Source organism: Python bivittatus, unplaced genomic scaffold, assembly GCF_059951505.1.
Source record: "Python bivittatus isolate LINGU-HERP-01145 unplaced genomic scaffold, Pbiv_v1 ctg000080_np1212, whole genome shotgun sequence".
Classification (NCBI taxonomy): Eukaryota; Metazoa; Chordata; class Lepidosauria; order Squamata; family Pythonidae; genus Python; species Python bivittatus.
The window spans coordinates 48,132,809-48,157,173 of record NW_028277035.1 but is presented as its reverse complement, the minus strand read 5'-3'; the positions used below and the strand labels follow the sequence as shown (position 1 = coordinate 48,157,173).

The 24,365-nt window shown below is 38.5% G+C and overlaps 1 protein-coding gene across 2 annotated transcripts in view; it reads left to right on the top strand.

The window, feature by feature from the left end:
• Nucleotides 1–24,365, top strand: part of CACNA2D2 (calcium voltage-gated channel auxiliary subunit alpha2delta 2) — a 656,510-nt gene that overhangs the window by 58,752 nt on the left and 573,393 nt on the right. For both annotated transcript variants that reach the window (XM_088134018.1, XM_088134017.1), the window contains exon 2: nucleotides 77–158. In XM_088134018.1, coding sequence (XP_087990144.1) covers nucleotides 77–158 — 82 coding nt within the window. The remainder of the gene's footprint in view (nucleotides 1–76; nucleotides 159–24,365) is intronic.

Sequence of the window (24,365 nt, the reverse complement as noted above, 5' to 3'; positions counted from 1 at the left end):
TGTGAGTGCTGACTTTTAACCATATTCTTTTATGTACCTACTTCACTGACTCTACCTTCTAAATTTTCTTTTGCAGAATGCAGAATTGGGCTCAAAGGCTAGAGCGTGAGATTGATGGAGTGATGAAGATATTTGGTGATGTTAAGCAGCTCAGACAGGTAAGATTTGCCTTTTTCTTGCATTAGGTTTACTTTCTTTATGACAGCATTTGGATTTGTACACCTCCAGAAAAATAGTGGGCATTCATTAGTGACTGTGTTTGACACTTGATTTTCAGGATAATCCTTTTACAGTGAATTTTGATTTGATGTCCTATTGTTATCTGATTTTTAAAAATGGTGCTTATTTTTAACTATACCCTTTTAAGAAGTTTGAATAACATGTGTTTTGGCAGCAGTGTCATGTTTTCTTATCCAGTTAAAATTATATTCGCATAAAAGCTATGCCAAGGTTTGTTATCCATGATTTGCTAAACAAGCCATGGTGCTGTAGTTTGCAGATAATGTTAAGCCTTAATATTTAGGTTTGCATATTATGCTAAGCCAAAAGCAAACACATTACATTATGCCTTAGTGTTACATGTAACTCACACCGTAGTTTCAGAGAAACCTTTTAGCTCCCCTATGTTATACAATGGTATATTTCAGAAATAAGGGGAAGTGGTGATCTCTCATTAACAATCCCTGATTATTCTCAGCTCATATGCTTCCCTTTCCCTGTTCTCACCTTCTGTTCTGAACCTACAAGAAAGACAGTGGAAACTTTCACTTACAGTTTTAAAGCTAGACCTACAGTATTTGGGTTGCAAAACTCCCGATATCCATTAGGTAGCAGCAAAGAGGTAAAGTTTCCTATATTTTGTTGTTGCTGTCTAGATTCTTGGAGGCCGGATATAGCCCTCATTTAGGGCTGTGCGGTGATCTTGATTCTAGAAAAAGACATATTTGATTGAAGGAGGTGCCAACAGGTGCAGTGCTCTCACATGCACAAGGTCACCTTGTCCTCGTCCAAGTCCAGATCACTGAGCAGCTTCTACAGTAAACTAACCAGAGTTCTTCATGACATCTGAACCCAAATAATTGTGTTTTGTTTGTATTGTGGTTTGTAAGAATAAACCATTCAGGGTTGCTTCAATACTGTCAATAAATTAAGGTAACGCTCTTCTGAAGTCTTTGTGTATGTATGTATGTGTATACATATATATACTGTATAATCAAGGACAACTGATTGAAACAGAAGCATCAGTATTAGAAATCTTAGACTAATAATAATTCCCCAGCAAAGCCCCAATAAGAATATCTTTAACATAGCTAGAGACATGATACCTGCTTTGGTGATCTAGGATTCAATTCTTTCTTTGTGTTGTGATTCAGTCTTCTATATCCTGGGGATTAAAAATAGTGCTACATATGTCAGAGGAGGTAAAGGTCTAAGACTAAAGATCTGTTCCACAGCATCATTTGCCATTTTTGAATTCAGTTTGTGTTTCTTATGCTTTGTTGGTCTATATGTGTGTGTATGTGCAAGAGGGAAACAAGCGTTATCTGAGAAGGCGAGCTGCCTCTATTTAATTCAGGTCTAATTACACATTGAGGAGACACCAGACAATAATAATATTTCTTCCCCTTTTGGGGATGGGGAGGATGTTTCTTAATTTTTCTCATTGTGTGCCTGCTGTGGATCTGGGGCTATGCTCTGGTTATTCACTAAAATTTCACAACTGTTTTGCTACAGAAGACCTGAAATTTATTGTCAGAAATATGGCTCCAGAAAATGAAATGTTGCTGAGTGCTTTCTGTGACTGCTGGTGCAAAGAATTTTCTTTAATACTTGAGTCATTTCCAGAAGCAGGAAATGTTGCTGATTACCTGGGAATTGTTTGTGTTTCCAAGAATCATAAACAGCGCTTGCCAACATTTTCTTCTGAATATGGTTTGTTGACTTATTTTTGCAAGCCTCCAGTTCTGATGGCAGTAAGAAAAACAGAGCAGATGTACTCAGTTCCAGGCTAGTTAAATCCAATTCCAGAGAAAGAGCATCTGTTAAAGACCTGTGAAGTCTGTAGGGCGAAAGGCTATTTCATTGACACATGCCAGTAAACTTTACTTAATACATTTTGAAATACTAGGATAAATAGCATTGAACATACATAGTTATGAACAAGCTGGCTGATGTCAGAAAATTGTATGTATGGTTCTTAGTAATAGGAACATAATGTTCTGAATCATTTCACTCTTCATAGATAGAAGTAGTTGAGATATGTATCCAGTTGCAGAGATACATATTTGAAAAGCAAAATGTTGACTCAGTTATAGACATTGTTTTGAAGAACAGGATACTCAGAATTTTATATATTTCCTGGAAATTTTATGCATATTGTCAGAGTATTATATCACACTAATATGTAACACCACTATTATGGGGGCTGCATTGGTTACTGGTGTATTTCTGGGTGCAATTCAAGGTGCTGGTTGTCCCCTTTAAAGCCCTACATGGCTTGAGACCGGGATACCTAAGGGACTGTCTTCCCTCAATAGTTTCTACCTGTCCAATTCAATCTAGTAGATTGGGGATGCTGCGGATCCCGTCAGCCAACGAATGTCGGCTGGTGGGGACCAGAAGCCAGGCCTTCTCAGCAGTAGCCCTGCCCTTTGGAACATCCTTCCTTTGGCGCTCAGGATGGCCCCGACCCTGCTAGCCTTTTGTAAGGCTTTAAAAACCTGGCTACGTGCCTGAGCCTGGGGTCCTGAAAGTGTTAAGGGTCCTGTTACCTGGTTACACTGTTGATTTTTATGTAATTGTTATGATAATTCTCAGCTGGCTATATGTATAATTTGTAATTGTTTTAATGGTTTTAATTATTGAAATTGTTCGCTGCCCAGAGTCACTTGGATTGAGATGGGTGGCTATAGAAATTGCATAAATAAATAAATTATGCTTCTACAGACTGCAGCAGCTAGGTACAGGCCAATATTCTCTGCCCAAACCAAGCAAATACATTGTGGCCTAATGAAATGTATGAAGCCAGGATAGAAACTGCATCATGAAGAGCCTTTTATTATGTTACTTATTCTGTAACATAAATTAGTTGTTGCAACCAACACCTGCTGTCATGGGATTCGGAATAAGCAATCAAAGACTGATGTTAACACATTTTGTTGGAAAACTGAGCATGTAGACTTTACCATCCTGAGAACCCTTTAAAGATAGTAGTATCTCATAGTGATTTACAATCAAGTACAAAGTCATGTACAAAGGGAGAACTGAGGCATAAGTGATCCCAAAACCAAAAAAGAGTTGATCAGCAATGTAATCAGAATAATTCTACCTCCCAAGTATCAGTCTCATATTAAACTCCTGAGGTTATTCTTTACCTGTCTTTTCAACCTAACTTAAGTGATTCTGAGTATTCATTGAAATGGTAATTGAAAATAGAGATATGAAAATGGAACAGAAATCGTTCTTTTATGCCTTATTGTCACAACTTGCTTTTCACAGCCAACCAAATGCCATATCTTGGTCACAAGTCAAGGCTTTAGTGACAGTCTAGTGAAGGGATAGAATACTTAATAAATAAAGGGTTATCTGGCTCTGAATATCTGCTATCTGCCTTCTACTCTTGGATCCAACAAAATTGACTAACTTTGGGGGCTGGTTGGCACATTTGGAATGTTGAGAGAATACTATAAGAATTCCCATCAAATGGAGGTGGCTCATCACAAAACATCAATTTACTGGAAGGCAAAGAAGTGATACTTTCACCACCACTCCCATTAGCCTTCTGCCATGCTCACTAATATCTTTGACTTTTTTTACTGGGCCGAAGGGCCTATTTCCAAGCAATCAGCCAAGACTCCAGGATAGGATTGGAGGTATAGTGATTGTCTTCCAAGATACTTTGGGTGGCCTTCAGAGGTGCTGCTCCACAGATTGCCAGGTGCAAGACCCTATTTGTTAAGCTGGATTCTAAGGATCAGTTGGATTGTTGCTATTGTATCAGCCTCCCTGCTGTGTAGCAACATCCCTGCCTGAGCTCCTTGACTTTGTGGCTGGGCTGGCAGTGGAGTTCCCTAGGCTTATGGTCTTGGAGGACTTTAACTTGCCTTCCCTGGGTGTAGGGTCTGAGGTAGTTTGGGAGTTCATGGCCACTATGACAGCCATGGGCCTGTCCCAGGTCATCCAGGGCCCTAAGTGGTCATTTGCCTGACCTGATTTTTGTGTCAGAGCAGTGGCAGCATGATCTGGAATTGGGGGAGGTTTCTGTTTCTCCCCTATCATGGTCAGATCACTTTCTGATGGCCCTGCAGTTCTCTGGTGCTGCCCTTCACCGCAGGGAGGCAGGACCTATCGGTCCACCCCGGGCAACTGATGGACCAAATTGGGTTCCAGATGGAGCTAGGGGTTGTTCCTGATTGTCTGCTGTTCAGTCCAACCAAATACCTGATGGCCACCTGGAATGAGAGGGCAGGGAGGGCTCTTGATTGGATCACACCCAAGCAGCCTCTCCCCACCTGGGGATCCCAGAACTCTTCTTGGTTTACAGAAGAGTTGCGGGAGATGAAATGGGTGAAGAGATGCCTGGCATGCTGCACGGGAGCAACATGGTGCAAATCTGACTGAATGTGAGTTAGAGCTGGTATTAGGGCCTACCTTGTGGCAGTAGGGGCAGCTGGTGCAAAATGCAATGGCATGGACAGTTTGGGTGGCAGTTGCTTTGCACATGTGGCACCCCTGCTCCACAAGCTGCATTGGCTCCCACTATGCTTCTGGATACAATTCAAGGTGCTGGTGGTTACCTTTAAAGCCCTTGGGGCTGTGTTACTTATGGGACCATCTTTCCCCAGTGGTATCTACCCATCCTGTTAGATCTGGCAGAAGAGGCATGCCCTCAGTCCCCTTTGCAAAAGAGTGCCATCTGGTGGGACCAGGAGGAGAGCCTTTTCTGCCATGGCACTCACCCTTTGGGACATTATCCTCCACCACGTCAGACTTGCCCCAACTCTGCTGGTCTTTCACAAGACATTAAAAGCTTGGCTTTGCTGTCAAGCTCGGAGCCCTGATAGTCTGGGTGAACCCGCTTTTTGGTTATATTGATTGTGAGGTGTTGTGATTATTTTTGGCTACTATTTTATGCTGTGTTATGTTATTTATGTTTTTAATTATTGGTTATGTTTTTATTCTGTTTTTATTCTGTTTTAATTGCTAGCTGTCCAGAGTCATATATATGAGATGGGCAGCCATATAAATGTATTAAATAAATTAATTGAAATGAACTTAATGATTTTAGTTTCCCAGATGGTTTTCTATGGGACCTGCACAGAGAGTTCTTGAATAAAGGTTCTTGAGGTTGATGCTTTGGCTTGCCCACAGTTGCTTTTCATTTAATATTTAAAAACTGAAATATTAAAAAATAAAATCAGGAGATATGGAGGCTGGAGGCTGCCTATTTACCCATGGATGCACCAATACTTATAGGCTCAGGACCTTCCACAATCCAGCTCTGATTCTGGCTCTTCTTCCTTTTTTGCCGACCAAAATGTTTTTGTGCAGCAATGAGTTTTGCTCACCAATCAATTAAGTCTGCTGGTTTTGGCTGACTCATGCTTTTTTCCCTACCAAACATGTTCACGTTAGGGTTATTGATTGATGATTAACAGTTACCTCTGCAAATATACATGTACCCATGCTGTAATCACATCAAGGATATTGCACCAGTTGATTACATCAGTGGCAGGCAAAAACTTTTCGACATGAGATTTTAACACTAGTAGTGGGCAAAAAAGGAACAAGAGCCCTGATTTTAATTGGCTCTTTTTCATATTCCCCCAATTAATGTGATTCTTTAGTGCTGCTCCTCCCCCACTTAAGTGAAATGGTAAGGAGAAGAAAGGTATTAGATGCTGCAGTAGAGGTCCAATCCATTCTAAACCAAGTCAGGAGGACAGTGGCAGAATATTCTCGTTTTCTTAATTATTGCCATAACGATCTTAGTGCATGTAACATTTCCTGTTAATATGAGTCTGTCAGAATGAACTGTAGAGGCTTCTCCCTTCCTCAGTAGAAAATGCATATTAATTAATTAATTAAACCAATTTATATAGCCACCCATCTCACCACAGGCGACTCTGGGCAGCGTACAACAAAGCTAAAAACAGTCAATAAATAAATTAAAAATATAATATAAAAAACAAAATAAAACAAAGAATAAAAGGATGTTAAAAATAAGGGTGCCACCTCGCTAATTCCCCTGTCCCCTGGGGTCCCCAGGCCTGCTGGCATAAGCATGTCTTAAGAGACCTCTGGAAGCTCAACAATGATGAGGCCAACTTCACCTCAGGGGGTTCCACAGCATGGGCACCACAGCAGAAAAGGCCCGCTGTCTAGGGCCCACCAAATGTAGCTCCTTAAGTGATGGAACCTGTAACATGCCCTCTGTGCTGGATCTGGTAGAACAGGAAGATGAAATCAGGGAGAGGCAGTCCCTCAGATAGCCCGGCCTCATGCCATGAAGGGCTTTAAAGGATATTTACCTGTCCTTTATAGAAATAGTAGACCTGATGCCTTATTCTTTCCTGACACTTGTGGTATCTGAAGCAGTGGTATTTTTTTGCTTCACTCCTGTATCTTTATCATCCAGTGTTGGTTTGCTAAGAGATGAAGAAGGTTAGCATCTTCAGCTACACTGTGCTGTGGAAGACACCCTGTTCATAGAAAAAATCCAGATGGCCTGTACATTCTTCAGGAGCGGCACTTAGCTTGTTGGCAGTGCTCAGCAACTGGCTAGCTTAAAGCTGATCAACATTTGAGTTTCCTCAACAGGTGTTGTTGCATTTCAAAGTTGAGCACACAGAGGGAGCAGGGAGAAAAGGTACTTGGCAGGAGTGCAGAGCTTATGCAAAGAGAGGGGAGACAGCTTTGGTCCCATTTGAAAGGAGGCCTTATAAACATGTCATTTCTATTCCATCTTGGTGAGGAAGGGAGAGACTGAAAGTCCTCTTTAAATGACTTGATATTTTGTCTCTCTTAAGTGACTTTTCACAAATGTTCACTGCATCTGTAGTTACATTCACTGCTGTGGTTTCTGTGCTTCAGCCAGTTAACTCATGCCAAAAGTTTGGTGTGTCTACTAGCCACACACTTTGGATCTGAATTTATGTTAGGGTGTGTGAAAATGAAGGGCTAAAAGCATTGTCTAAGGTTCAAGAACCATGCATGCATGTCCCAGACTCTTTCTTGACTTAGGGCTTCACCAGCCATTTTAATCTCAGCTTTATTAGTATACCCTGGCCTTGGTTCCTTCTCCTTCATTTCAGGGCATGCTTGTACCACACTGATTTCTAGAGGGAGCAGTTGTGACCTGTGATCTATGAATACTTTTTCCTGAAATTAGATCCTTCTATCCTGCATATGTGGGAGGGAATGACAGCAGAATTACCCAACTTATTTTCTGGAACCATTTCAGCCAGGTTTCAGGCCAGGGTATAGTACAGAAACAACACTGGATGTGGCAGAGACAGGATGGGGTGGTGCATCCATCCTTGTGCTTCTCGACCTCTTAGTGACTTTTGATACTTCGACCATGGTGCCTGGACTGGACCCCCCATTAAGAGTGGGGGGCACTGTGTTGCAGTGATTCACCTCCTTCCTCAGTAGTTGGTCCCAGTTGGTATTGATGGAAGAGGAGAGATCATGCCCACGGCCCCTCACCTGTGGGCTGCCTCAGGGTTCGACACTGTCACCCCTCCTTTTTAAAATGTACCTGAAACTGCTGGGTGAGGTCATTTGTCAGCTTGGGATTTGCTGTCATCTGTATGCAGATGATACCCGATTGTACATCTTGACTCTTGGCTGTGCAGGTGAAGCTGTCAATGTACTGACCCAGTGTCTGGAGGCTGTTTGGGTCTGGATGGAAAGGAACTGACTTCAGCAAAATCCTGACAAGGCTGAGTGCCTGTGGCTGTTTGTGCCTCCCTGGTTGGGAAGGTTTTCACCTTAGGTCTTGGATGGGGTTGCCCTTCCCCATTCAAGACTAGTGAGCAACTTGGGGGTCCTCCTGGGCTCTCAGCTACAGCTCAAAGAACAGGTGGCAGCTGTGGCTAGGAGAACCTTTGCTCAGTTTCATCTTGCATGCCAGATGCATCCTTTCCTTGATTACAAGGCCCTAGTCACCTCCCGATTAGACTATTGCAATGCCTGTACACAGGGCTGTCCTTGGAGACCATCCAGAAGTTACATCTGGTTCAAAATGCAGCAGCCCAGGCAGTAATGGGCACTCCTTACTATGCCCATGTGTCATCACTACTGCATAAGCTGCATTGTTTACCATTTGGCCTCTGGGTGCAAATCAAGCTGCTGGTTGTCACCTATAAAGCCCTTCATGGCATAGGACCTGGTTATTTGAGAGACTGCCTGTTTATGGGTGTTTCCCATCCAGTATGCTCAAGTAGAGTGGATAGGCTCCAGGTTTCTTCCATTAAACTTTGTCATCTTGTGGGACCAAGGAAGCATGACTTCTTTGTTGTGGCCCCTGCCCTCTGGAACTGCATCCCCCTAGAAATACATATGGCTGTCATTCTCCAAGTGTTCCGGAAGTTCCTTAAACCTGTCTCTGTTCCCGGGCTTGGGGTTAGGGTGTTTGTGGAGCCCCTGCCCAGGCTGTTTGAATATTATTGAAGTGGTTTTGTCCAGGCAGTCAGGTTTTTTTAAATTATGCATTTTACGTATTATAAACCGTCCAGTATCTTTTGGAGTCAGCAGCCTCAACATCCAATAGATTAGATTAGATTCATTGCTACCTCTGTTAATATTCCTAGGTAAGTAACATATTCAGTGATTCAGTAGCAAACAACTGTAGCTCAGCTATTTGATTCTGTTCCTCTGTGTCTTGAGACCAAAAGGGAAGTTTTACCTTCATAGTAACTCTCTCTAAATAATTTGGATGACACACAGCAATCTCACTGAGGTAAGTTAATTACAGTTAAACTTGGGTATCATAGGAGTATGTGTTTGTGTGGGATCACCATGATCACTACCTGGGAATGAGTGAATGATTGAGTTTGGATAACACAGTGTTTGCATTTGTGCAACGTGCTAGGCTAAGGTAAAATGAGGAGGGGAGTTTGTGGTTTGGTGTAGAAAACTAGCTCTTGCTGTAGTCTGTGGTATGAGCTGGGTCATGAAGTTAAACCATTAAATGGTTTAGCTGTTTGAACATAGCACATTATATGAACACAACAAATGTGTTTTGTTAGTCTGAGTTTAATATGTTATGTGAACCTAGCTACTAGGTCTTTAACTGGCCTCACTAAGGATGTTATCAGACATAATTGTAATATTGATTCAGCCTACTAAGCAATGCTAGCCCTAAGTTTGATAAAGCCATTCAGACTAGAATGGCAGAATGAGACAGACATACCTAATGCCAGGTAATGGATCAAATTCTTACCAGGCACAATGATGTGCCAATGTAGATTCATCTTAATTTAGCTAACTAATTTCTTCTTCATTCTTTCTGAATATTTCTTGAGGTGATGCTTCAAATAGGAAAGTGGTAAAATGGATGATGGATTTTGGAAAGTTTACTTTTTGTCACTGAAATGAATATTAAAATTTTGTTCTACAGAACTGAGAATCAAGCCCAATGTCACTAGAACTTCTGTAAAAAATTGATTTAAAAAGCAGGAATACCTTTTTATATGATCAAGCTGCTTTTGAAGCTAAAAACCAGCACTCAATTTTTCAGGGGTGATGATTCAAGATAATCTGTGAGACTTCCATAATAGCAAACTTGATCTAAAGCCCCATATCGCTTTTCTTGTGACCCTGAATTATCGGGCAAATTTCTTAAGGAAGTATTCAAGTTTATTTAATATTATGTTACTTTCTGTTAGAATAGATGGACATGGAGCCAGTGAAGTATCATATCTGTATTACAGAGGGATGCTTTGAATAGATAGTTGGGTGGGGGATGGTGTATATTTGATTTATGCATAACTGGCGATAGGATTTGTCCTTGTCCTTCTGTTTGCTGCACCAAATCACACATACTTCTGGCTTGCTGTATTGATTTGCCTGGAATGTCTTGCAGAAATAGCCTTCAGGTCTTCTCCCAGTCAATACCACCGATGACAGATTTGGACCAAGCCCAAGACTTCCATGATTGTTCCCTATTGCTGTGATCAATTCATATAGTCAACAAGTAACAGTCTTCCTTGGCAGTAGCACAAGGGAAGGGCAAGAGGATTCATGTTTTCATTGAAACTTACAGTAAGAGTATGTTTGCATGCAGAAAACTAGCATATTACATGTTAGTTTTCTGTGTGCACATTTTGATATTTAATGGAGAATATTCAGATATATAACACATGTAGATCAAAACTACTTAGCATAACGTAATCATAAGTATTTCATTTTTCAGATGCCCAGTTGGTCCAAATCCATCCTCAGCTTAATCTGCTTTCCCTTTCTCAGCTAAGGGCCAATTATTTAATAATCACAAAAGCATGCTATTGCTGTTATTCCATACCCCATCCACCCCTAAATTAAAGCAGGCACAGGATATGATGTCATCCACTCAGTGGTTTTCTGTTCTACTTTTATCAGACAGAGAAATGATGAGTAAAGTTATAGCATGTCATCTGTCAGGAGAAAAGGGAAGGAGAAAACATTTGTCAGAAATTATGAATTTTAGGATAACATATGTTAGGAACTGAGAAGGGACATTTCATTTACCTCTGTGGGAAAGAATGCAGAGGCATTATAACTTGTATATGTGTAGGAAGGAAGGAAGGAAGGAAGGAAGGAAGGAAGGAAATTCAGATGGGCTAGAAAAAAACGGCAAGAAATGGGATAGAACAGTTCATTTATATACAGAATTATTCACTGTCAGAGTTGTCTGATTATCTTATTGGCCACTAATCTGCTCACAATAAACTTTACCATGTTGTATGATTCCATGAGAAGGTAACAGGCACTGAGCTCCTTAAATAACAGCATATATTTCACTGTAAGAGATTGCAATCAGCAGCAGATCACTCTCCTAAAACTCTCCCATATTTTAACGCTGGAGTGGGATTTACCATCTTCACTTATATTAGCCTTCTGCAACTTGGTGTTTCTGACTTGTGTTGAATGACAGATTTCCAGATTTCTCAGCCTTCATTTGGCCTAATATTCTCTACTTCAATAAGCAGATACATATGATGCAGATATATGATCTTTCCATTTTCTCTTTCTGTTTGTGTTTCAGTGTCCAGGCTGAAAAATTAAGAACTCCTAATTATTACATGTTTCTTTATTTACAGTTCCATTCCTAACTAAAAGAAGGAAAGTGTCCATTTTACATGGCATAGGGCATGGTTACTTGAAGGACTCTCTGTCTCCCATAGTATCTGCCTGACTGGCTCAATCTGGCAGGGTTGGTGCGCTCTGGGTTCCATTGATCAAACAGTACCACCTATTGGGACCCCGGAAACACCCCTTCTCTGTAGCAGCACCTGCCCTCTGGAATGAGGTTCTCTCCGAAATTTGAATGGCTGCCACGCTACTGGTATTTCAAAGGGCCTTAAAGACCTGACTTTGGAGAGGATGACTGATGCCCCTTTCTTCCTCTCTGTTCCCCTTTGGGTTTATTTTTTTTGCCATTTTTTGTTCTTTTGTCTTATGCTGTTTTTGTGGGGTTTTTTTCCTATTCTTTGCTTTTAAATGTTTTAATAACTGTAAACCACCCAGAGTCACTGGGAATCGGGTGGCATTTAAATTTAATAAATTATTTATTATTGTTATTATTACTGTTTTTGTTGTTATTGTACTAGATCGTGAAAAGCTGTTGGAAAATTCTCACTTTTTGGTCTTTGGTCTTTTCTTTCACTTAGATTTGTACTGTCATCCACCTTAAGAAATGTCAGGAAAGCATATGTTCCAGTGTTTATTATGTTTGCATAATGAAGTAGTATATATACATAATACATTAAAAATATATGCATGGAAAGATTTGCTGTGTGTCCCTTCTTTAGTTCTCACAAGTTGGAAATGCAAATCTTGTACTTTGTAATAGTTGCCAGAGAAAAGAAGATACATAGATGCCAGCTTGTATAGCATTTAATAGACTTCTGGGGAAAAAATGCTGAGTTCTTCTGGAATCAGAAGATAACAGTTTTAGTGAATTTGTACCATTAGCACAAGGAACAAAGGAAGACTAAATAGCAGGGTTCAGACATTGCACTATGTTTATTTTAACTTTAGTTTATTGAAAAAGTTCAAGCTGGATTCGTTCATAATGCTAAGATATAAATCATAATTTACACATTTCACACTAAACCACCATCAATCACATGATGACTTTGTGATTTGGAAATCCAAAAAATATCTTGCATTTAACACCACATTATTGATTTTTATGTATCAAGTCTATTAATTGTACTATTATGATTACAAAAAGTGATGTAGAAACAAGCCCTTCTCTCTTTGAGTTGTCTTGTCTTAGTGCAGGTGATCTCAAAAACTGTGATACTGTGAACTCTAAAATGCATTTGTACAACCTCCCCATATAAATAAAACCAATAATTTAATTGGGATAGAGATGGGCAAGAAATAAACGCACCACTTTTAATAATTTTATTTTAAAGTATATATCAAATAAAAAAATTATAGAACCATGCCACTTTATAAAAACAAACCATTCAGCTGGAAACAAGCAAACATAAAAATGTTATAATATTTAAAAACTTAGTTTTAATGGAGAGGATGAGCTTGCTTAGTTTTGCATGAAATCTGACCTTCATTTTGAAGGTAGACCCTCTCATTCACCAAAGCCAGGAAATGAGAAAGGGGTACTTCCTTGCCTTAAATCGATTTATTTTGAACTCTTCTTAAAATATGGCAGCTTGTGAAACACTGGCAAGATCGAAATTGCTTTTGACACAGCACAGTATGGCCACACTGAGGTAACAGTTAAACCCACCTTCTTTTTCCTTCCAGCTTGAAGCCTCTACATCCCTCCTCCCTGCCCGCTCTTGCAGCAGATTAGCTGTCAGCCTCTCCTCCCTTTCCCTCCCTCATAATTCCCACTGCAGGGAATTTGAAAGGCAAACACTCTGCGTGTGTGTGTGTGTGTGTGTGTGTTGTATGTACCCTCAGGCTTCACAGAGGGCTCTGGAACCATCAGATTGCTTCACATTCAGCATATTTTGTATCAAATCGGTAAGCCAGTTTGAAAAGGCACTCTCTGGTGACCCACATCCATGGGGGGTTGGTTGGTGGTCATGACCTACTCTTGGAGAAACATTGCTGTAGTTGATGGCTTTTCTCTTACTCAGTGAATCAGGAGTAATTATGGGCACCAATGTCCCAGCATTGAACAGTCTTGTTCTGGTTCAGACGGCACTTGAAAGTTTACTAACTGGGCAGGATGTCCCGTTGAGAGTGCTTTTCTCACAATTCGCTCTCCTTTCAACTTACTATCTCCATGAATTCCACTGTTTCCATTTTAAAGTAATTTGTCTAGTGGTCATCCTCATGTCTAAGATGGCAAATTCACAACTTAAACTTTTTTTTTCTGATACTGTATTCAGGGCAAATAGCTTCATCTCAAATTCTGTTATCAGAATAGGAGAAAAATAATCTCTTATCTACTTTTTACATTTATATTTTTTGACATCATCCCCCTCATTCTATGCCCCTCCAAGCTCCAAGTACTCTAGCTATTTGTTTAAATAGAAAAGATATTTCCTTAGTTCATGTTCCTGTCCTTAGTTCATGTTAGCTTTCATTTACTACATATTTTCTAATACAACAGTAATGGAGGAAATCAGTATTCCATCTAGGGCTATTGCTTTTTTCAGCTTTAGAATGGTAAAGATTCAAGTTTTATGGGATGAGAATACACAGCACTAAATATTTCTGTGACAATACATTCAAGATCCTCATGTGCGATGAATGAAGACTGAGATATTAGGTTCATTTGTAAATTGTTTGAGCTCTGCCACTGATAAATGGCAAATAGTAATTTATTATTACTATTTAGAATGGTAAAGATTCAAGTTTTATGGGATGAGAATACACAGCACTAAATATTTCTGTGACAATACATTCAAGATCCTCATGTGCGATGAATGAAGACTGAGATATTAGGTTCATTTGTAAATTGTTTGAGCTCTGCCATTGATAAATGGCAAATAGTAATTTATTATTGTTTATGATTTTAGGCCAACACCACCCTTGGAAAGGGTATAGAAAGTATGGCGTTCCTGAATTATTATGTTTCTGGATTTGTTTCCAGGTTCATAATCAGTTGTCTACCATAACCACTTGAGTATGTCAAGAGAAAAATTGATATCACTTCCACCCTACTTTCTTCTTTTGTCCCCACTTGTGACAATTGTGCTTTATTGTGGAGCGTACTTACTGTTATTTTTAAATACAGAGAAATGAAAGTGGGGCAGGAAATTGAAGAAAATAACATGTCTCAAATGACTGCTCCACATTGCTTCCCACGGCTTCAAATTTTTTTTTCTTCAACATGATTCATCTTGGGAACTACATGGATTCCACAATGCAACACCCCAAGCCACTTTTCAAAAGGATGCATTTCTACTCTTAATCCAGTTCCTTAAAAGCCAACATACTGTGCCATGAGTAAAACTTGCCTCCTTAACAACACAGATATATTATTATTTAATGCATATTTGATTGTGTTATTCTTTCTGTGGTTCTTTTCCTTTGAACTCACTATGGGAATAGATGTAGCTTGGATGAAGATCCCTATGAGGTATGCTAGTAAATGAAAATATAGCTTTATCAGTGGTTACGAATCAGAATAAATAAAATAAAAAAGTTAAAATTCCAGCATGATTATGACTTATCTTTTCCTACCATAGATCAGAATGCTATTTGGAAGAAATTTTATTTTATTTACTTTATTTCTCTTGGCAAAGTTCATTTTTCCGAGTGTAAAGAGGCTGGTCTCAAAATGGGAGACACTATTCCATTCTCTGAAGTTGCAAAATATAGGCTACTTGTTAGCTGGCTAATTGTCAACAATTTCTAAGGCTATTGAGAATGAGTTATACTGTTTCTGGTTTGGGAAGGTTTATTAAGCAAATCAATTGGTTTATACTTTATCATGTATTCCTTAATGAGAGTATATTGAGGATTTACCATGTGTCAAGTCTACAAGTCCAGGACTCCTGGGGTGCTACTGCATAGAAAGCTTTATGTGTGAATGTTTCTTTAATAGTAAAGAAAGAAAAGAAAAAGACATATTTCATGATACATCTGATGAACTGTATTATTAACATGAAACGTCTCTTGGGCCTTGTTGAGAAATCTTAGCAGGCAATTCTTTTATCCATTGTCTTCTGGTGACTTTCCAAGATTCCTGTATGGATGAAGATGAACCTGACATGGTTTAATATTGTACTTGCTGAAATTGTTGGTAATCTGAGAGCTGTGGTCCATAGTAAGAATTTATGTCAGGATTTACTTACAGAACATACTTACTCTGGCTTATTCTTTGAAGTAAATAAAGAAAGAGCAAATGAATGTTCATTTTGGTTGCTCTTTTTTGAACTTTTCCTAATTCCTTTTCAGAATGCATACACTATACAGAATGGTATACTGTATAGTACAGTACAATCTCTCTACAGAGCAGTGTGGTTGTATTGTGCAGTAACTGTTTTAAAAACTGTTTTATGGCACCAAATTATAGGAAAAATATTGGAACTAAAATTGCTAAGAGTATGTCTTTGTATAATTTCTGAATCAGACATGTTTTAAATACTCTCTACAATTTAGTTGTTCACTCTTATAAAGCTGAAATGGTATAGGAAAAAGCAGCTTTCTCACTTTATATAGAGGGCAGAGGGAATGGCCTTGAAGGACAGGAGAGTCGCTACCAAGGCAACGGTCAGATAAAATGGGCCTGAGCCCAGGTAAAAAAAGAAACTTCTCAGACAAGCACCTCCCTAGCTAACATGGAGATGGGGAGGAAGAGGAAGAACATCAGACTTCCAAGATTCTGTTACTATAGCTGTTAGAATAACATGACGTTGGTTGCTTAGTCTGGTGTACCTTGTAGGACTGACACTTTGTAATGAGTGGAGTTTTATTCTAGCTTCAGCTTCTAGTACTAGTGGTTCTTATAAATAGGGAGTCTCTTCTGAGGTATCTTGGATTTCACTGTACATAATTTTAGTATATTCTTTCTATCTTTGATCTTCTTTGAATCAGTTACTATCTACCTATACTATCTCTTTGTCTTTGATAGTCTCTTTTCACATTCATCCTTAACAATTTCTTTGATTTCATCCTCTAGCTCCTCTGGTTCTCTATCAATGAGGTTCAAGACTTCAAAGAGATTTCTGATGTTTTTTGATGTTCTCCTTGAAAATGATGAGGATATGCTCCATGTCTTGGTCACTGGTTGTCTTTGTTTTATGCTTTAGCCTGGCTTGAAACTTGCACATAAGCAGTTAATGATCTGTTCCATGATCAACCCTGGCCACAGTTTTGTTGTTAAAACTGACCTCTTCTACTTCCTTGTGCTAATAATATAGCCAATTTGATTTCTGTGTACTGCATCTGCATCATGCATATATACATTGTTTTGGTTGTTTGAAGACTGTATTAACAGTAATAAAAAAAATCATTAGATTGGCAGAAATTGACAAGTTGTTCTCCTGCTTCTTTTCTGTTTCCTAGACCATACAACCCAACTACTTTTTCTCCCATACTATTTCCAACTTTGGCATTACAATCTCCAGTCACAAGCAGCATATATTGTTTGCATGTTCTGTTAATTTTAAATTGAACTTGATTATTAAACTCATCAACCTGCTTTTCTTCTGCATCAGTGGTTGGAACATAAAGTTGGATAATCATGACATTAAAGGTTGTCCACAAAATCTAATTGATATTATTTGGTTATTGATTACATTGCAGCCAAGGCCTGTTCTTGCTGGACCCTTCATAACTTTGAAAGCAATACTGTTCTTTCTTTGTTTTTCATGTCCTGAGTAGTAAACAGTGTGATATTCTGATTTAATGTGTTCAATTCTAATTCATCTCAGTTCACTGATGCCTGAGATGTCAATGTGTTGTTGATTCATTTTATCTTTTACTGGGTTGAGCTTTCTCATTTTCATACTTCTTATGTTCCACATTTCCACTCTAACAGTGTCTTTCCAGCTTTCAGGTTATCTTTTCCTACATGGCAAAATTAGTAACTAGACATCTTGAAGGTTTTAATCTATCCATGTTGTAAATACCGTTGGTATTCTGAAAAATCCACAGCTTTTCCTCTGTACCATCTGACCTGAGGGGCCCATCGTCTGGCATTATATTGTCAGTCACTTAATCTTGTCCATTCATGTGGTTTTGTTGGTAAACTACAGGAGTGGTTTGCCATTGCTTTCTCCTGCACATTATGAAAGATCCCTTTGCCATTGTCACTAAAGTGATCATCCATCTCCAGTATTTCCTATATCATTGCTGCCCAATATAGGTGCATATTTGCTGGGCAGCTGGGATGACTGGGATTATGTACCCTTAGCATACAGTCCAGATACACTCCTAGCATTCTTTGCTTGTCCTTCCTAGAAATAATGAGGCAGCATAGCAGGGCTTCCCAGAGAAGTGGGGAAATGCCAGAAGACTGGAAGAAAGCAAATATTGTCCCTACTTTCAAAAAAGGCTAGAAAGAGGATCAGAGAAACTACAGATCAATCAGTCTAATATTGATATTGGGGAAGAATCTATAGAGAAGAATATAAACAGATTATTTTCAAGGTGCTTGCTGATCAAAGGATAATTGGCCAGGAACAAGTCTTCTGAACTAATTCATCTCACTTTTTAAAAACTGAGTAACTTTCTTAATAAACTGTGGGAATGCTTAATAGATTGTGGGGTATAATGTCTTGATTTCTTCAGCACAGTATTTAAATATGTCATGATGGTCTGATTAACAGGGTACTTAACTGTGAACAGGATTGCATAACAATCAAGTGAATACATAGGTAGCTGAAAAATGGATGAGCTCTCATTGAGTACAATGGTTCCTTATCAAATCATATAGCATCCACTGAGGTATCAGTGAATGCTATAAGAGTACTGTGTTCTGTGTCTCTACTCTTCAATAATTTTATTAATGACTTGGATAAAGAGATGGAGGAAATCATTATCATATTTGCAGATGGCATTAAGCTAGGTGGAATAGTCAATAACCTAGAAGATAAAAATAATATTCAATATTATCTCAATACCTAGAATAGGCTCAAAACAATAGAATGAAATTTAACAGAGACAAGTGCAAAGTTCTTCATTTAAGAAACATCATGAGCATAGGTATAGGATAGGGATATTTAACTTGGTAATGGCACTTAGAAAGAAGATATTGGAATAAATGTTTGGTTTATTACAAACAGAATAAATCAGCAGTGATGTGGCTGCAAAATAGTCAAATGCAATTTTAAGCTGCATTGATACAAATACAGTTTCTGAATCCTGGGAAATAATTGCCTTACTTCATTATGCTTTGGTCACACCCTTCTTTGAACTGCTGTATCCAGTACTGGGAACCACTCTTTAGGAAGTAATAGTATTAAGAGAAAGTGGAACAGGTTCAAAGAAGGGTAACAGGGATTCTTACAGTTATCACTGCAATTGGTCTGTTGCAGTGTGCTATATATGGGGCTACCTTTGAAGACCACTATGAAACTACAGTTGATCCAAAATGCAGTGGCTCACGTGCTGACACATGAAATTTGCTACAGTCTTATTCACTGGTATTGTGAAGCCTACATTGGTTGCCAGTAAGTTTCTGGCTGTAATTCCAAGTGCTGATTTAATTTATGAAGTCCTATATAGCTTGGTTCCTGGGTACCTGGAGCATTTCTTTCTTCATGTGGAATTGAGCCATCCAATGCATGTTCCGCACAACATCTATTACTGAGAGGTGAAGATGGTTGGGTGTTACAGGTAACCCCTATACTTTGGAATAGGCTTCCCCTCAAGTCCAGATTAGTGCCTACCCTGATGGCCTTTCAGAAACTGATGTAAACTGAGATCTTCTGGAGGGCATTTGGGGAGTGATGGATGAGTGGAAATGATATATTTTTGTGGCATTACTTTGGATTTGTGCCATTGTTTTGGTTTTTAATTCTGTGATAGCAGTTTTTAAATACCTAAAAAGTTGTTCCACAGAAGAAGGTCAAGACCTGTTCCTATTGTTCTAGAGTATAGGACAGAAAATTATGGATTTAAAGTACAGGAATCCAGATTCCAACTGAAAGTTAGAAAACAAATTCCTAACAGTAAGAGTAGTTTGGCAGGGGATCAACTACTGAAAGAAGTGATGAGTTCCCATCTTTCAGGGACATTTGATTCCTTGCCTAGGCACTGGGTTGGACCAATAGGCTGAATGGCTGTATCTATAATACCAGGCATTTTTTTCTGATCATGATGGAGATGTATATGGTAACTAAAATATATGATAGGAAGTTTCCTTATGATATTAATATGTTTGTGGTGGGTGCAGGTGATAAATTGTAATCTCCTCCCCTTTCATTGCTATCCATGTTAATTTAACTTTATGATGAGCAGAGTAGAACAAAATTAAATTGATTGATCTTCTTGTTTTTAATTGAATTTCCACATATTTCATTGGAAGTTATTTTCCAGTATTTATTCGGGGGATTGCCCTTATAATTAGCCTTACTTTGTGAAAGACAACTTTAGGCTGGCTTAATGTAGAATAACTAATTTTATTTATAGATTACAGTTTCACAATCAACAAAGCAAGCCTATATGTAGACCATCCTTACCCAAACTGGTACCCTTCAAAATTCTGTATGTTTTACTCCTACTATATCTGGAGGGTACAGGTTAATGAAAGTTGATCTAGACAATCCTTGATAGAAAGATTAGGCAGGTTATTTTATTGCATTCTAGGGAAGATGGCTTGCAAACTAATTAGGAAAGCAGAGTAGTTTATTCCCAGTAGACCTTGAATGTCAGTGTGGAGACAAAAAATGGTCTTTGAGGGAGGAGATTTTATTTCCCCTTCAGTCTTCAGTCACTGCATATTTTCATTTGGAAGCAGATTAATATTTCTGCTAACCTTGATAAAGGAGGAAATGGCAGAGGTAAATAATGGACTTCCTCCTGGTCTTAATAGTATTAGGTTGGCAGATCTTAAAAGAGGTCTGGGAATATGAAAAGAGTTCTTAGAAAAGGGCTTACCTGGACTGGATAAAGAGTAAGCTATATTAGAAGCACTAAGTAGAAAAGAACAATAGATGTTGACATCCCTGTATCACAGAGATGGAAGAAAACTAATTAAGTAAGTAATTAATTAAGGGTACCACAAAGTCTCAATCTCTGTGGCAATAATCATTATAAAGGCACCCCAACTAGCACAGCATAAATATTACGATCTGAAGAGAAACCAGAGTATAAATATTACCTAGTAGACTACCTGGGCACAGTCTAATGCAAAGGCAAATAGAACTGAAATAATATACTTTCCATCTCTTTTCCTTGTCACTGGCATCTTTTTTGGTACATGAAGGTTGGTATATATATCCCACTGTAAATTATAAGCAATAAAGGACATAGCATTTTGCTTGTTTGTTTATTTGTTTTCCTAGAGGAGGGATTCCATAACAATGTTGAACAACCACATTTACCACTGAAACCTATGAAAAATTAATGTTGGATTCCTGTAAGTTATGCCTCTCTTGTTTAACCGTAAGCTTGCAAACCATTTATGCTGGTGAAGCAGGAGCTGTGATCCTGTGAAGTGTGGCAATGTTTAATGTAATAGCATGTATGAGTTTATATCAGTGTGTTTTTTTAGTATTCAGGAATACATAGGCATAAAGGTATTATTTGCTTAGTAATTTACCAAAATGAATATTGCTTTGTATGGGTACTTCCACAACCAATAGAACACTGTATCTATGAAGATAAGACAAGGCCAGCACATGGGCACTGGAGTACGATGTCAGTCTTGAGAAGTGAAAAAGGCAGTTTGCTGTGTCACTTAAAAGTATAATTGGTAAAAATGGGAAGAGCCACATATATATTGGACTTTCACCTTCCATATGCTGCACCAGTTTTCTAATTGGAAAATGAGGATTTTTTTTTTACTTTTATAGCAACAGGATATTAATCTATACTTGCAGAATGCAGGGCTGATTAATATGGTGTAAGGGCACTTTGAGGTGCATTTCTTTTTAAGCAGATGCCCTGTATATGGATATGAGCTCTCCAAAGGATACATTATAATCACCTCCTTTCAAGTCCAAAATGCTGGGAAAAGTTGAAGGAAAGAGAAGAAGGGGATGGCCAACAGCAACTTGATTATAGTAGCAATGAAAGCACCACAGGGAGACCTAAAAGGCCAAGCTGAGGACAGATCATCCTGAAGAAAACCTATCTGTGTGGTCATTAAGAGTTGACACTGACCTGATGGCACTTAACCAATATAGTGAAGGCATAATCCTAGGCACTGCAGAACAGTCGCACAACATTCTTAAAATCAATAGTGCACATCCTATACTCAACTTCTAATGCCATCACAAGATTAGAACTAGATTGCATCTCATTCAAGGCCCAGGCAAGATTTATTCATTTATTCATCATATTTATATAGCCGCCCATCTCACACAAGGTGACTCTGGGCGGCATTCAACAGTTAAAAAAATAAAATACATAAAAACAATTACACATAAAAAAACTGTAAAAACACACAAAATAGGAGGGGATAAAATTAATAAGGGAGCCATTGTAAAATCGTAAAAAAGATTACATTGTCTAAGATTCTGGGTGAAACAAATCACGTGGAGAACCTCATTGATACATCTCATTCAATCTACCCTACAAAAACAAATAAATCAAGAACTCAGATAATGTGGATTGTCAATACCAGCCCTACTTGCTTTAGGCTTAGAAAAAACATTCAGGCAGACAGAGCCAAACTTTCCCATCTCCCATACAAACAAATTGCTCTCTCCCCCTGGACACTCCCCAATTCTATAAGATTCTGTACACCCCACATAAAAGGCTCTTCTCCCTAGCCTGTATAGATGCTCTCCCCACAAGAGTGACAGCTGGTTGATATGCCAGCCTTTCATATGAAGAGCAAGTATGTATTTCCTTGAATATAGAGGTTGAGTCTATTTTATACATCCTTTTAAAGCGCCCACTGTACAAACACTGGTGATTAGAGCTAATACACCTGTTTTTTTGTTTGATAAAGTCTACACATGATGAGGAGATTGAAATATTCTTGTTAAATTCTCAAAACCCAGGTGTTTGGAAGGCAGTAGTGAAATTTTTATTTACAGCCTTAGCTTATAGGAACTGTTTGGTCCCTTCTGCGAAGTATTAACTTTATAGGGTTTCTCCCTACACACACACACATATCAGTGGTGTGTTGTATTTTAAAGTTCTGTGACTTGGTCCTGGACCATAAATAAAATAAAATAAAATAAATAAATAAATAAGAATAGTCACATATTTTAGGAAGGCTGTTTCTGTAACTTGTCTTCACCTTTGCATTATTTGCACCTTTGCAACCAAATCTCATAGGGTCAACTATCTTCAGGTCCCATCCCTGCAGGATTGTCATCTGATGGGGCCTTGGTGGCCAGCTTTTCCGTTGCTGTTCCCATTCTCTGGAACTTCCTCCCAATGGGGCTTCATTCCTTCTGTGCTTCAGGAAGCTTGTTCCTAAAGCCTTTTCTCTTCTAGCTGGCCCAGGAGAAAGGTGCTTAATATATATTGGTGGAGTCTGACACACATAGCTTATTTATATGGATTTTGTTTTTGTATGCATTCGGGGTTTGGAATTTTTTAAATTACTTATTGTTAGCCCCCTAGAACCTCTGGGAATGGGTGGCATACAAATATAGTTAATAAATAAATGTAAAAAGAGATGAAAGAAGGATGCCAACTTACATGCCATTCATTCCTTAGTTGAATGCATATCTTTAATCAGTGTCCTGTATCGAAATGTATATAAAAGTAAGTGATCATACCTAGGAAACATCCTGCTTTCTTGGGCATTTAATTTAAATTCTGTAAGGGAAATAACATTCATGAAGAAAGGTTTAGTTCTTTTTCCTTCATACAGATACTTCCTTACAGTTGTTCATTTGTGCCTTTATTTCTAATGATGGGAGGTTATGGCTCTACCACAGCTTTAAGCCTTAAGAAGGAGACAGCCCCATTTTTTGCTTCTAAAAAATTTGGTAGCATCTTTTAAGAGCTAGAATTAAGACTGAAAAATCTCTAAGCCATGAAACTCAATGGATGAACTTAGGCCAACCTCTGTGTGTCTACCATACAAGATTGTTCTGAGGAAATTATACATTTTGTTGATTATTTTTTTTATCCTGTTGAAATAAGAGGATAAAAAAAATAATCAACATTTTTTATCACCAGTTTTCAAAGCATTCTCTTTATAATCACATTTTCCCTCAGCTGTGATCCATGCACTAGGGATGCTAAATTCTGCACCTTCTGAAAAAAATGTGTATTTTAAGGATTCATAAATTGGATCCATTAAGAGTCATTAATCAGTGTCCTGTATAGAAATGTATGTAAAAGTAAGTGATCATACCTAGCAAACATCCTGCTTTCTTTTGTTTTCAAAGAGAAGACACTTGTTAATGGTCCCTGATGAATTAAGATTTTCTGCCTTGAATGCTAGCACAAGCCAGATGCTTTATTGACTACTGATAGTCCAACCATAATTTGGATCAAAGTGTTCCTTATTCAGTTAGAGAGTGAGAATAGATTGATATGTGCTACTTCATAGAATAAGGATGAAGATGTCCATCCCCTTTCCATAGAATATTCCTGAAGTTTCTATATGTAGAAGCTGCCTGTTTGATTTGATGCAAGAGGCACAGCACTTTAGCTGCAAGGACCATTACAAGTCCAAGAAAGAAATCAGTTGTGCTTTCCTTTGATCTCTTAGACTGACACCATCTGCTGTAACTCTTGCCACCAAGCCTCTTAGAAACAGAGTTCTCCCCCTCCCCGAATAATTTATTTCTTGACTCCATGTGCCAAGAGCTCTGAAGTTCCTGCTGTTTTGCATTAGAGCACCATGTCAAGAAAATGCAACTCCTGGGTTCAAATGCTACCTATTTGCTCTTTTTATCAGATATTTACCTTAGGAGGATTTCATTATGCTGAATCTACAAGCTGTGAATAAATTGGCATGCAGTAAATTTATTCCTTTTAAAAGAGAGACTTTCATGCTGGGCAAAACTATTTAATAAAAAAAAGGAACGTTTATACAAAAAGCAATTATTTTGTCAGTAATTTTTTATGTATTCTCAAAGCTAGTACTGTAGATC